This window comes from Fukomys damarensis, unplaced genomic scaffold (genome assembly GCF_012274545.1).
Source record: "Fukomys damarensis isolate Sample0158 unplaced genomic scaffold, DMR_v1.0_HiC HiC_scaffold_24, whole genome shotgun sequence".
Classification (NCBI taxonomy): domain Eukaryota; kingdom Metazoa; phylum Chordata; class Mammalia; order Rodentia; family Bathyergidae; genus Fukomys; species Fukomys damarensis.
In genome coordinates, this window is record NW_022900936.1 from 57,548,183 (window position 1) to 57,562,852 (window position 14,670).

Here is a 14,670-nt window from a genome sequence, read left to right on the forward strand (position 1 = left end):
TTTTTTTTTTTTTTTTTTTTTTTTTTGGTACCGAGGATTGAACTTGGGTCCTTGTGAGGCAGGCGGTGGAACCACTGAGCTAAATCCACGGCCCTTTTTTCTTTCTTTTTTTAAAAATTCTCTCTCTTTCATTAAAGAAACTGTATAGAAAATATGCACCTTACTGATAGGCCAACATAAGGAACTGGAACATTTTGGGCTACAAACTAAGAGAGTTTCTTGAGAATTCACCCAAGATGATATTTTTAAAATAGCCTCAATTATTCTGTATTCCTAATGAGTGAATAACAAAAAGACTAGATTTAATCTGGGATGAGACGAATTCAGTGCAGGCCAGAATCTCTTTTCTCTTAAAGATGCACTGGGCATCCTGTAATGGGCAGTGCTAAGGTGGTAGCAGAAGGTTGCCTTAATAAAATGCAGGGGTCAGGGTGGAACAGAGGTAGAAAAGAACAACACTCGTGCTGGAAACATACCAGGACATGACATACCAGGACTGAGATAAGAGTAGGCTCTGCTACCACTGAGGATTGAGTGTCCTTTGTCAGGAATGTTAGAGGCTGATAATTCTTGTTTCATACACCAGGATGGAGTTGTTACAAATGAGAAATTCAATAGTGATATGAAAGATGAAGTTGAAAACACCATGCCAATGTTAGTTATTGAAACACTATTACAATCTCCTTTAGGAGATGAAGACTGAGAGAAGACAGCAGGCTAAATTTAAAAGCTGTTCTTTTTTTATCTGTATTACCTTTGGAAATTAAATCCCACATATCTAACTAGAAAAGGTGAACTACAAGTTAGTCTTTTAAAAAAACGCATCTTAAAATTATCCTAATTATAACAACAGCCAAAATGTCTCCAGGTCTTAGATCCTTTTAGAAAATACCCTTGTGCCAGGTGTGGCACACACCTGTAATCCCAGCACTCTGGGAGGCTGAGAGAGGACATCCCAAGTTTAAGTCCAACCTAGGCAACTTAGTGAGACCCTGTCAGTGACCCCTACAGCTCAGTGTGAAGGCCCTGGGTTCAATCCTCAGCACTACGAGGGGAAAAAAAACACAAGAAAGGGAAAATACCCTTGCAATATCTATCAGCTCCTCTCTTTGTCAATTCACATACTTGATGTGGCCTGATCCCGAAGTAGTCAGTTGCTCTTCATCTTCAGGATTGAAAGTAACCTTAAAAACCTCCTGAGAAAAAGCTTTAGTCCTCAGTGTGGGTTGCTCTTCTTTCCAATTCCAAATAGTCAGTGTGTAATCAGGGTGGCTACCAACAGAGGCCAACAAGGTACCGATGTAGTTAAAGTCCACATAAGTATATGCTGTCTCAGTCCCATCTGCAAGAATGTACAAGAGTTTAATAAATGAGGGCAACATTTATTTCATTGTGTATGGGGGGGTATGTAAGAATGACAAAAATTCCATACTCCTTTAGAGAGAAATTCCCAAATCATTCCTCACCCTTGGCTTCAGAATAGATTACATCATATAAAGGGAGAAGGTAAAAAAGTCATATTCACATTTTACATGAGAAAAAGCACCTGGTAAACATATTTTGTTGTATGAAGGAGGAGAAACAGAAATACAAAAGCATGTTATATAGGTTACGAAAATTTGTCACCAAAAAACTCAAAAACCAAAAATTGACTACTGAAATTAACTACATTAAAAACAGAATTATAAGATATTTGGTGATGGTTAATTTTGTGTATCAACTTGCTAAACAGTAATCTAGATGGCTAAATAATAATAATCTAAATGTTACTGTGAAGGTGTCTTGCTTATGTACCTAAGACCTAGTCAGGTGACTTTCAAGCGATTATCCTTAATGATCTAGGGGAATCTCACCCAATCATATGAAAAGTCTTCAAAGTAAAACTGAGGATTCCATGAGGAAGAAGAAAATCTTCTCCAACGCCACATCCTTAACTCCCTCCCCTAAAATTTCCAGCCTGCAGCCCTGACCTATAAATTTTGAACTTACCAGTCTCCAAAATTATGTAAACCAATTCCATTGAATAAATCTCTTTTACATTTCCTACTAGTTCTGTTTCTCTGTAGAATCCTGATTAATTCAATACTCTTACATCTTCTTCAGAATGCTGTGAATCTTGAACATGGTATATTTTAAAGACTCTATTAGACTCACCTCGGAGGATTCTGTAGGGCTTCAAAGAAGGGTATTCATAGATGATAATCTTTGGAAAACTTCCTTTTTCAGCTACTGTGAAGTAAGTTTTATGTGGATGAACCTATAAAAAATGGAATCTCTCTAAAATATTAAAGGGAAGATTTCTATATAATCTTACTAATACATTAGTAATTTTTTTAAAAAATTGGTTAATTAGGATCTATTTCAATAGAAACCTCAAAAAAAAGGCCATGTGAAAAACATTTGATGATGGATATGATTTGACTCAGAAGCCAAAAGAAAGTAAAACTTTAAGGTTTATTTTCATTATGACAGTCATTGCTAATTCTAAAATAATTGAAATTCCCTGTAGAGAGCTAAAATGATGGCTCTCAATCTTTAGTGTCCATCAGAATAATTTAAAAGGCTTATTAAAACACAGAGCATAAGCCCTACCTTCATAGTTTCTGATTTAGTATATCAAGGCTGGAACTTCACATGTCTAAGAAATTTAAAGATGATGTCAATGTTGCTGGCCTAGGGATTAAACTTGAGAACCACTAAATTGGATGAACTGCTTGCCTTGTATATAAACCAACCTAAATTCTGCATAGAACATTCATGGAATTTATTTGTCTTGGTCCACTTTCTGCTTCTATAGCAAAATCCTTAAGACTGGGTAACTTATAATGAATAGAAATTTATTTGGCTTATGATTCTGGAGGCTGGAAAACCCAAGATTAAGAGACCACGTCCATCAAGAGCCTTTGTGTTACATCTTCTCATGAGGGACGGTGGAAGGGCAAGAGAATGAGAGCAAGAAAGCAAGAGGGAGACAAATTCATTTGTATAGCAACCCACTTTCATTATAACTAAGCACTTCCCCCATAATATCAGTGCATTCAAGCCCTCATCACAACTTCTTAGGCCCCATCTCCCAGCGCTGTTGTATTAGGAATTAGGTTTCCAATGCATAAAGTGTGTGGGGAGACAAAGTCAAACCTTAGCAGTATGGAATTCATGTTTCCAGAGACTATAACTCAATTTTTAAAAATTATCTTGAACAAACATATCACAAATGACTGTAAACTTAATAGAGGTGAGAAAGATACAATATTTCCAAGCCAGATACAGAGAAAAATATAATAAATATTCCCTGGATATTTATGTCAGCATTTTAAAGAATAGCCCTATAAATTGGACAGGATTATATGCTCATTTCTTTTATTTTTGTTTACTGGGAAAGCCAACTGTAAAAGAAGAATAAATAGCAAAAACATATAGGGAGAAGTAAAAGTAGGTTGTTACAAGAGTAAACTATTGGGTCAGGGTCTAGCTCAGTGGCACCACACCTGCCTGGGAAGTGCAAGGTCCTGAGTTTGGTTCCCAGTACCAGAAAAGAAAGAAAAAGCTATTTAAAATACATAGTCCTTTAGAAATAATATAACTGTACTCCTAGCAACTAAACTTGTTACTGTCCTAGGTAACCAATGAAGTAGCAAACGGAAGTAAGAAATAGTAAACTCCAAGGAGGTTGGGGAAACGGATTAACACTGCACCTGCCTAGATCCCAATTTACAAAAAAATATTGTATAAGCTATGTGGTGACAGGTATCTGAATGGAGAGTCAGGTATATCCTTTACCATTTCAGGTCTTGTCTACAGTAAGTAAAAAAGTTTCTGCTCCTCAGAGTGGAAGTTGCTGTGAGGTTGAGTTTGGGTGTTCAGTTTTTAGTGGAAATCTGGAGTTAGGAAGTCATTAACTTGACATTCAACAAATAAATTCTGTCTTTTCTGGAAGACATTATATATGCTCAAAACACATTTCTCACAGATTTCTTAGAGCCTTGCAAAAGCATTTCTCATTCTCACTTGGACAGCTGCTGCAGAAAAGACAAGGCGCTGTGCACAGCAGAGCTGAGGCCTCCGTCACTGTCCAGGCAGCACCTCCAGGACATACAGCTAAAATTCCTTGTGGACATGAAGATGCTCAGCATTCAGATGGCTGAGGATTAGGGTTAGCAACCTGGCCACGCCACACCTCTGCCTATTGTCCCCATACCATATTATTTTATAACAAAATAGAAAGAGACTATTAATGGCCACAGCATGAGAAATGAATATGTGGTCTTTAGATGTCTCTTAGGCCTCTGCAGATGGTGTGGACATCAGGCTCATAATACCACACAACTTCCGAATGCTTTCACTCCACAAAACTCATGATCTCATATTGGGCCATAGCTTTTGCATATAGTTACTGACACATAATCATGTACTTACATTTCTAAGTTTTTAGAACTGTTTTCTCTTTATGTGGGTTTTAAACTCTTTGAATTTATACAGGTCACGAATTCTTTCTTTAAATCCTCCAGTGTGTATTCAACATGGTGTTAGCTGAATAATACTATATAATAAACTCTTGCTAAGTTTAATAGCTTTTGTTGTTGTTGTTGTTATTTTTGTTTGTTTGCTTTTTTGAGACAGGGTCTCACTATGTAGTTGAGACTGACCTAGAACTCACTATGTAGCCCAGGCTGGCCTCAAACTCATGGTGATCCTCCTGCCTCAGCCTCCCGAGTGCTGGGATCATAGGCGTGCGCCACCATGCCCGGGCAAAGCTTAAGAGCTTTTCAAAAATCCCTGAGGACAGGGCCTTTTATCGTGTACACATGCCATACATAGATAGATGATCAAGAAAAAAAAAACAAAACATGAGATTATCTTTCCACTCCACACACCTCACAATATTCTGTTTGCAGTCAGTGTATCTCTATGTCCCCTCTGTGGGTCTCATTTTCCTCACCGTCTCCCTTTCCATTGCCATGTGCCTGCTTCAGTACTCAAAAATCACGTACTTCTACTTCTAATCTGAATGCGAAACAACACGCACAACTATGGACAAGTCGTTGAGCCTCTAAAACCCTCATTTCTTTATCTGCAAAACGGGACGATAATAATAATACTAACGTATGCTCTAATGGATGAAGGCAGTGTCTGTGAAGATAGTTAGAATAACGGAATAGAAAATGCCTGAGGTGATGGCTCCGTGCCCCTTATGTGACCCCGCAAGATTCTGCACCTAACAATCACTCACTGATGCTTGGCCCACAGAATACAGAAGCCTTTCTTTTTTCTGTTACGATAGGCATACCCCAATGGCACCAATTCCTTCACCACTGCTACTTCGCAGGTAGATTTGTTCCTTGGTTTTAAAATTCAGAAGGACCAGCTGGTTCCCAGCGATGTATATTAAGGTACTGCTGTCTAGAAGTTGTAGGTTGGCTCGCTTTCTACAATCATAACCAAAAGAATGTCTGAGGGAAGGTTGTTAAGGAAAAGAAGGGAAGCAAAATCACCATTTTAGGGATAGGAAAACTGATGAAATAAAGATACTTTAAAAATCCACATTCTTGAAGATTCAAGGTTGAAGTAGTTGAATTTTACCCTAAAATTCATTTTTTCTAGGTGTTACTAGCACCTTTTTATTTTTAAATTAACTGAAAATCTTCATACACTAATTCGGTTACTATTTTAATTATCCTAAAGAAATTGCTTTTGTAATAACAATGTTAAGCCTTCTATTTGGGTATCATAGAACAAAGCTGTCATTTAAGTAATTTTTTTCTCTCCCCATAAAACTAAATCATTTTGTATAAAAGTAGTTTTTTGATTGATTATATAATATTATATAGACCTCTTTCTTGATGCTGAAAGAAAAAGAAGTTTAAAATTCTGACAGCTGTGAAATTCTAACTCACCATTTATTTGTTTTTGTTTTTTTTTTGGTACCGGGGATTGAACTCAGGTCCTTGCGCTTGCGAGGCAGGCCACCGAACCACTGAGCTAAATCCCCGGCCCTCTAACTCACCATTTAATAACCATTGTGATAAGTTAACAAATGTAATTGAACTTTAATCCAAACAAATTATGAAAATTGACTAAATATATGATATATAAATATATATAATTAATAAGTTTAATATTTTCTTCCAAGTTGTCAGCAAGTGCACTGATACACAGGCAAGTATATGTGGGTAAGTTTATATTATAGAGTAAAACTGCACTAATTCAAAAACAAGTTTTCAAAAATCTGAGTTATATAAATACTTTGCAATGTATATTCAGGTTCAAATTAATAAAAACTATCAATGTAATAGGTAAACTTAATTAGATGAATCTATGAAAAAATAGAATTGGCAAAAGAAATATAATACATAGCAATTTGTTTTACACAAAAGTTGAAGGACCACTGGAGAAATCTTCTTCTTCTTTTTCTTTTGGTACCAGGGATCAAACTCGGGTCCTTGCACTTGAGAGGCAGGTGGCGGAACCACTGAGCTACATCCCTGGCCCTTCACCCCTTGTTTTTAAAAAAAAGTGATTTTAGAAGGTTCACTTATTTGTAAGGAAATACAATTTTCAAGGAAAGAAATTATGTGGAATTTTTAACACCTAGTATATGTACAATGTAAAAAACAATATCTTCATTAGTGTTACAAATACTTAACTCTACCCTTGAAAGTAATGACAGCCTCAAACAAACTGTAAATGAATGAATGTGGCTGTGCTGCAATAATTTATTTACAAAACTAGGCTGAGGTCCTGATTTGCTTCACAGGCTGTAGTTTGCCGACCCTCTGACCTAAGAAATGAAAATCCCCAAATTATGCATTGTAGCCAGAGTGGATACACGAAGTCAAGAAAATTCAGAGGTATGCTAGAATCTGGTGTCACAAAAGGCTTTGAAGCAAGCTCCGTGTAATTATAGAAGAACGACTCCGATATTTTCTTCTTAACTTCCTCTTCTGCCTCTTCTGCAGCTGGGGGAGGGGGTTCCTGAGATGCTAAAATATTAAAAAATATTGACAAGAAGACTATTTGATGAATCCTAAAATTGTATATCCCAAAGACAGGGGGAATAGACATAACACACAATATACTAGCAGTAAATATTACTATCGATCCAACCATGAGAAGCTAGCTATTAATGGGCATAGGAGGGACCACCAACATGCTATGCTCTGGTCATGATTTCTTTCTTTTTTTTTTTTTCAGAACTGGGGATCGAACTCAGGATCTTGTGCTTACAAGGCAGGCAGCAGAACCACTGAGCTAAATCCCCGGCCCCTCTGGTCATGATTTCAACAGTCTCCAAGAGCAACTCCTAATTAGTTACAAGGAAGAGTTGGAGAACTAACCTGGGGTAGAACATTCTTTAGGTCATCTCGATTCCCTGAATATTAGGTATGAGAGTTCAATATGTGATCCTCAGAAACAGAAACTATAACTTTCTCTAGATTTGCAACTGTTCAATTTGTCTCATCAATATGGCAATAGAAAGATATCAATACTTACTTTTAGTGCTTTCTGAATGGTCATATTCAGATGAACCTGAACTTTCTTCTACATCTCCCAGATCTAAACCTTCTTCCTCTGGATATGACTCTTCCCCTTCAGTAATTGTTTCATCTGTGGTATCTTCTAAAACTTCTTTTGTATGAACTATTAAAAATAATCTATTTTAATAATTCTACATTTCAATTAACATTTTCTTATTTCCAAGGTAGCCAAATTTCCAATTTGTTTATGCTCTAAATTTTCATGTTCAGAAATTCTTGGGAGAATCACTTTATTTGATCAGTCTTATAACTTCTCCATTTTAACTTCATTTCCAGTCTATTTCTTATCATTACATAGTTATGTACAAGAAAGTAAAAGAAAAGGAAAAACAAGTAGTCAATATGTTGCTATCATAATTTCAATTCAATTGATTTTGCTAACATTTATAAAGAAACTGTTATGTTAAAGACAAATAATGCTATTCAAGAGTAATTTTCTATGAGTATGATTACTTCTCTCCGAAGTGATATCCCAGGAATAATTTAGAGTACTGGTTTTAAGAGAAACTAAAATGAAAGACAATTGGGGTGGGCCTAGAAGTGGTCCCAGGTGTAAGGCAACATTCAGATCATATTCAAACGTGGGCATGGTTAAATATACAATTTGAGCAGGTGAAAGGACTGGGGGGGGCACTCTCAGAAGAAGATACCCCGCATCACAAAACAAGACAAGCCAGCATTTTTGTCTTATGTTCTAAGGTTTTATGTGTGAGCTTCTTCCACTTGTCCTTCTCTCTAGCCAATGAAAACAGGAAGCTGTGGGACATCTCTGCAGATACCACAGAGACAGACTGTCTTCGCCAAAACCAGTTTGCACCTGGGATTCCCCACTCACCCTCACCTTCTCTATGGGAGTAGGAGCACAACAAGGAAGCCTACCAATTACATGACTGCGCACAAAGAAAATCCATGCGAGCTGCCCGGAATTTACAATAATTTAAAAAATCATTCAACATGGTTACTGCATCCAACAACAATATACAAATATTAATAGTAGGGACTTCTCCTTTTGGCCTCTAGGCAGTAACTAGTACTCAACAGCTCTCTTATTATGACTGTGGAATTTTTTGGTTTTCCTTTAATTCTCTTTATTTTTGCTTCTTTTTGTGATGATCTGTTATTAGGTGCATACATATTTATGACTGTTACGTCTTCCTAATAAGCCAATCCATTTCTCATTATGAAATGCCCCTTTTGTCACTGGTAATACTGTCTTGCCTCAATCTATGTTATTGGTTGCCTTATAGCTACTCAGCCTTCTTGGGCCTACCACATGTATGATCGACTTCTTCGCACACCAGGTTAGAGGCTGTTCAGAATGCCAGCTAGTTACTTCACACATTATCAACTAGGATCCTAATACCCAAGAGGTATGCCTTAATTAACGAGCTGAGCACAGGACCAGGCCACACTTGGTAAGACCTGTGTCAAAGAGAGTCTGACACAAGGAAGTAAGGTCCCGGGGCAGCACTAACCAAAGTGCAATAATCATTAACTCCATTCATGGAAGGCAGAGAGCAGAGCCCAGGAAATCTCTGCCAAGAACTAGAAGCCAAAAAAGTAGATAATGGTGTATCAAAAAAGTAGAGTAAAGTAAAAATGGAAAAACAAAGGTGAGGGCAAACTATAGTTTTTTAGGCAAGTGATATAATTGTAGTTTGTTTAAAAAGGCAACTCTAATAGTGGTATAGAGATCCAGAGAGGGAGACTTAAGTATAAATCCTTATAAAAGTCCAAGGAAGAGAAGATAAATGCCTAAAATAAAACACAATGTGAAAAATTATGTATTTACAAGACACGTTTGAGACAGATTAAAAGAATTTAATGCAAACTTCGTATCAATGCAAATGCAAATCGATTTTTTCCAGGACCCAATCTTTGGGCAAAAAGTCAAAAATAAACTTCTAAAACCTGAGAAAAAGTTGAGTTTGAGATCAGAACCTGAAAAAAAGTAAAGATTCCACTAAGATCTACCACTATGGTGGCCAGTCAGAAAGAACAGCCATCCTTTTAAAAAGTACTAATTACAAAATTTCTTACTTATTATTTTATAGCCTGTGAAGTCCTTCCACATGTAACCCAGTTTAACTCCCAACTTACAGTTGTCCCTGAAGAGGATAAGAAAATTGAGGCTGAGCAAAGTACAGTAATTTCTCCAAGGTCAAGCATTACTAAATGGGAGACCCAGCACTCAAAACTGAAGAGCAGCACTTCCCACTAAAATGTTTCAGAAGTGTCTATTAGAATTTTACAGCTCAGGTTGTAGCTCAGTTGGTAGAGCATTTGCCTGGCATTTAAAAGGCCCTAGGTTCAATCCCTAGTACTACAGAAGAGAAAAACACAGACAGAGAAAACCAAGATTAGATCTGCGAACAGATCATTATCAATACAGAGAGGATGGTAAATTCTAGCTGCCAGCTGGAGATAAGCAATTAAAGCATAGACTCTGCTCTAAGCAACTTAGAATTTTGTAAGAGAATTAAACAAGTAAGCCATTTCTGTTCTACAAATTCTGATATGCCCACTTTAAAATTATTTTATCGAAATTTAATAATAAAATATAGAGTATCAGCTTTGCTTACATTTTGACTCAGATTTAGAAGACTGCTTCCCATCACTCTTTGATCGGTCTGATTTCCCCCCATCGGTGTCCTGATCATCTGGTTCTTTCATGTCTTCTGTAAGTCAAAAGTGAGAGAGAGAGAGCAGTGCTATAAAATAGGTATTAACAGCCCCCACAACAAACTTCATGAGCACCAAACACCCACATGTGTTGATAAAGCTATGTTTGCATGGCATCCATGGTGACCCACCAGCAGGAGGGTGCAGTCACCAACAAGGCTTCTGAAATTCACACTGTAATCACAGACTCATTGCCCAGGCAAACTTGGCACCGTTGTGCACTCCGGTTTCCCAGACATCCACAGAGGAGCACACCATACAAGTCTTTCTCCCAAGTGCTCAACCACTAAAATTAAACCTCTGCCACCCATCCTTTGGTTCATTCCTCCCTCTTTCTCTTCCCATTATCAAATTTAACTGGTGCTACTAATCAATTTATATTTAAAAAAAATCTGTGGAGCACACCTAGTAAGTATGTAACAAGATTATGTTAGGCACTAAATTACCATACTGAACAAGAGAGCTATGGCTCCAAATTTTAAAGAAAAATATATAAAAATATATATATTTTATATATATATTCTACAAAACTAAAAATAATGTATGTAACAGGTTATTTTTGGGTTTTAGGAAAGAGGTGTTTGAGATACACTTAATAATTTGGACATGGGCAGGCACAGAATGGAAAAAAGTAAGCTAGGGCTGGTGGTACACACCTGAAATTGCAGTACTATGGAAGGCTGAGGCAGGAGAATCCCTAGTTTGAGCCCAGTCTGGAAAAATTAGCAATTTAGCAAAATCCTGTTTTAAAAAAGAAAAAAGATGAGGATGTAGTTCAGTGAAAAAGCTCTGAATTCAATTCCCAGCGCCCTCTCACCAAATAAAAAGAATGAATCTACTGATGAATGTAGCAACTTTATAACCCAGTCATGTACATAGCACCACGGAAGAGTTCTAAGTTGGGACTGATGTGACAGGTTTTCTCTTCTCTTCCCCACATTGCAGCTTTTCTTGTCCTTACTTGAAAATATCAATCATATCATCCAAGTCTCTACTTCTGCACACTAACCACACCATGTTCACACCACATTCTTCTACAGCACGATTAGCACACGGAAGAGAATAACAGTTTTATCTGTATCAGAGGTGTGATTAGATTCCAGTTTGAATTCCAGTATCACAACATAACTAGTTCGTTGTAAATCTGTGTACCAGTTCCTCAGTGGTAAGGAACAAGATACACAATGCTGCTAAGACGATTCAAGAACCAGCACTGCATTGTTATACTTTCCTTGTCTCTGAAGGTAGACCAGTGTGCCAAAAGCAGGTCTGATGTGTCTACCGCATGATGTGATTGGTGCAGCACAATTAACTCCCTTCGGCTGGGCATTAGGGCTCTCTGCATCTATTTTCTTACAGCGACACTATAATGATGTCTTCTCTTGATTTGGTAGGCAGTAGTACCTTGCTAAACCTTCTTCCTATAAACACACTCAAGAAATGCAGGCCCTAACATGATGCCCATAGCACTAAGTTTTGTGTGTAGTACCTGGAGTCAATTTCTGTTACAAAGACAACCTTTAAAAAAAAAGTGTGTGTGCTTCCTTTTTCTAGTTGTCCCTTTCTTCCGATTCTTCTCTTCTTCCTTCCCTTGTCCTCTTCCATCCAATTGTAGAATATTTGCCCCCCCCAACCAGGCTTAGGGGTAGGAGTAGCAATCAAATGACAGAAACATTTTAGTAGCAAGATCTTTGAAAATCCAAATTCTATCATCCAGTCTATTTCCTACTCCTATTTGTGGAAACCAACACTTACTTTTTATGCTTATAGCAAGTAATCAATTTTAACAGAGAATCGCAGAAGACAGTTTCGATTTTTGCAGGGCTTAGATGCAAATAATCACACACTATGAATAAAATTGTCTGGATTAATGATAAATATACATAAATGCTATTTTCTCCCTTAATTTCAAGGTTCTTCATAATTTAAGTTGATTCAGTTCTTAAAACTATTGAGTAAATTTATAAACAAACTATATTATACTTTGCATTGCTTCAGATACAAAGATGAGTAATATATAACCTCTGGCCTTTGTATTTCAAGAAGAAATGGGCAATTCTCTCAATATAACCCCAAAATAAACTTTTCTTCTATGTCATGGATTCAGATTCATCAGATGTTGAGCAGAATTAGAATGGGCAAAGAGTCACTGAAATGGGTTTGGCTTTGATCATAGCCATTTTAGCTGGGATGATGTGCCAGTTAATCATAACTGTCAACTCAACTGCATGAAGAGACTCCTGGAGAGATGAGGGGATTTGGGGGAGCACCATGTGCTAAATAGCTAAACGTACTCTTAGAAAGTGGGGTGCAGCTGGCAGAGATGGGTCTTTGGATACTATGGTTTGGATCTGAAACATCCCCTGACAGTCTCATGCATTTGGAAGGTGATTGGGGGGCACTATGCACATCAGTGAATCCATCCATTGATGAATTCAGTAGCTGAATGGAGTATGAGAGGGTGGGGTCTGCTGGGAGGAGGATCACTGGGGCCATAACCTGAAAGGGTGCATTCCTGTGCCTGACTGCCCCTCCCCGGCTTCCTGAATGCCATGGGTTAAGCAGTTTTTCTCCACCATGCCCTTCTGCCCCACCATTTCTCCCTGAGAGCCAGTTAACTATGGACTAAATTTGTAAGACAAAATAAATCCCTCCTCCTCTATATTGTGGGTGTCAGGTATTCCATCCCGGCAATGGGAAAGTAACTAATACCCCGGTGGCATACTTTCAGAGAGCATAGCTCTCACTGGCACTCTTCTCCTGTATTCTGTCTGCTTCCCAGATCCCATAAAGTGAGCACTTTTGCTCCATTCTGCCCTTCCACTGTTATGTTCCTGCCAGCTGACCATGGACTGAAACCTCTGAAGCCACAAGCCAAACTAAATCCCTCCTCACTTCAAATTTTGGGTGTCAGGTACTATGTCCCAGAGCAACAGGAAAGCTAATACATGTATCAAATGACAACAGCCACTGATTTCTTTGATAAAAATCAACATTTAAGACATTTAAGACACTAGAAGGAAACTAAACATAGCACAGACCCCCAATTAAGTGAAGGGAGGTGGTTGCTGGATTTGCAGACAAAACTGAAGTGATGTTCTATTGCTCCTAATCATCTGAAAACTAAATGAAAAGTTTTAAATCTGTGAGTTTTAGTAACACTCTACGCTATAAATAATGTTTTAGCTTTATATTGCTGTTATACAAATTACCAGAAGTTAAGCAGTCTAAGTAACACCCCATGTATCATCTCAGTTTTGTAAGTCAAAAGTCCAGGTCCACCGTCACTCAGCTGCTCTTTACCTAGAGTTTCAAAATATTGGAATCAAGTGTTGGCAGTGCTACCTTCATTTCTGGAGGCTCTGAGGAAAATTCTCTGATTTGGGCTGCTGATAGATTGGTTTTCTGCATTTTGGCTAAGATCAAATGTAGGTTGCTGATAGATTTCAGTTCTGTGTGGGTATAGGACTCAGGGCCATGTCTTGTCTGTTGTCCAAGAGTCCTCCTATTCTTTGAGAGGCCACCTGCATTCCCTGGTTTATGGCCCTCTTTAAAGCCAAGAGTTGGGTGGACCAAATATCTCTCAATGGTTTGAAATGCATAGGTTTCCTTCCTGCTTGTCTCCAATTAAAATCTCCATGAGATCACTTTCTACCTCTTAACCTTTTATTAAAAAATACATTTATTTTAACCTCGTATAACTGAATATAATCTAAATATAAAGTCTAATAAAAGTAGCCCATAAGACCTAATGAATTCATTCATAAAATAATCATAAGGTAGGTTAAAAAAATTATGATTAAGCACTCTCTAAACAAAGGAGTTGAACCACAATAAAATGTAACTCAATGTCAAGACAAAAGCACCACACTTTAATCTTTGCTAAATTAAATATAATTTCTCTGATGGCTAACACTACCATGTGATAAACTTCAATATCGCAAACCAGTTAATGTTACAGTGTGTATGTACACTGGAAATTACTGGAACCCAAAGAATTTGCCTAGTGTTCTGAAATGGCAATACTGGGCAATAAATACTGAGACCTATTATTTTATTAGCTTTTCTGGGTCATAAAAAGTGACCAAAGCATCCATAAAAAGCAATTGAGCAGGTCAGGGGCAGGAGGCTCCTGAACTCCTGGAGATTACTGGTAGAATGAATGATCTTTGCTTTTGTTTTGCTGTTGTTGTTGTTATTGTTGTTGTTGCTTAGGTCAATGAGATTGGGAAACTGGATTATAATCTGACAAAGCTTTGGAGCCAAAGAGACTTGGGTTGACCTCTCAGCTTGGCCAAAGCATTAAGTCTCTTAACATCTTAGTCCTTTTATATATGAAATGGAGGTGATGCTGCTGTCTGGAATAGCAGTTCTAAATATTAAACAAGCGGTCTTATATCTGTAGTTCTCAACTCTGACTACACTTTAGAATCACTTGGAAATTAAAATATAT

The 14,670-nt window shown here is 37.6% G+C and overlaps 1 protein-coding gene across 5 annotated transcripts in view; it reads right to left on the bottom strand.

The window, feature by feature from the left end:
• The window catches only part of Cfap44 (cilia and flagella associated protein 44), a 111,973-nt gene that overhangs the window by 86,945 nt on the left and 10,358 nt on the right, over nt 1-14,670 (bottom strand). For 3 of the 5 annotated variants that reach the window (XM_010630101.2, XM_010630103.2, XM_010630102.2), the window contains 6 exons: nt 10,118-10,213; nt 7,492-7,638; nt 6,827-6,980; nt 5,288-5,450; nt 2,155-2,257; nt 1,126-1,342 (listed from right to left, as the gene is read on the bottom strand). In XM_010630101.2, coding sequence (XP_010628403.1) covers nt 1,126-1,342; nt 2,155-2,257; nt 5,288-5,450; nt 6,827-6,980; nt 7,492-7,638; nt 10,118-10,208 — 875 coding nt within the window. In that variant the 5' untranslated portion in view covers nt 10,209-10,213. Of the gene's footprint in view, nt 1-1,125; nt 1,343-2,154; nt 2,258-5,287; nt 5,451-6,826; nt 6,981-7,491; nt 7,639-10,117; nt 10,214-10,873; nt 10,906-14,670 lie in introns of those variants that run through there. The other 2 variants (XM_010630104.3, XM_010630105.2) reach the window with 2 other exon arrangements.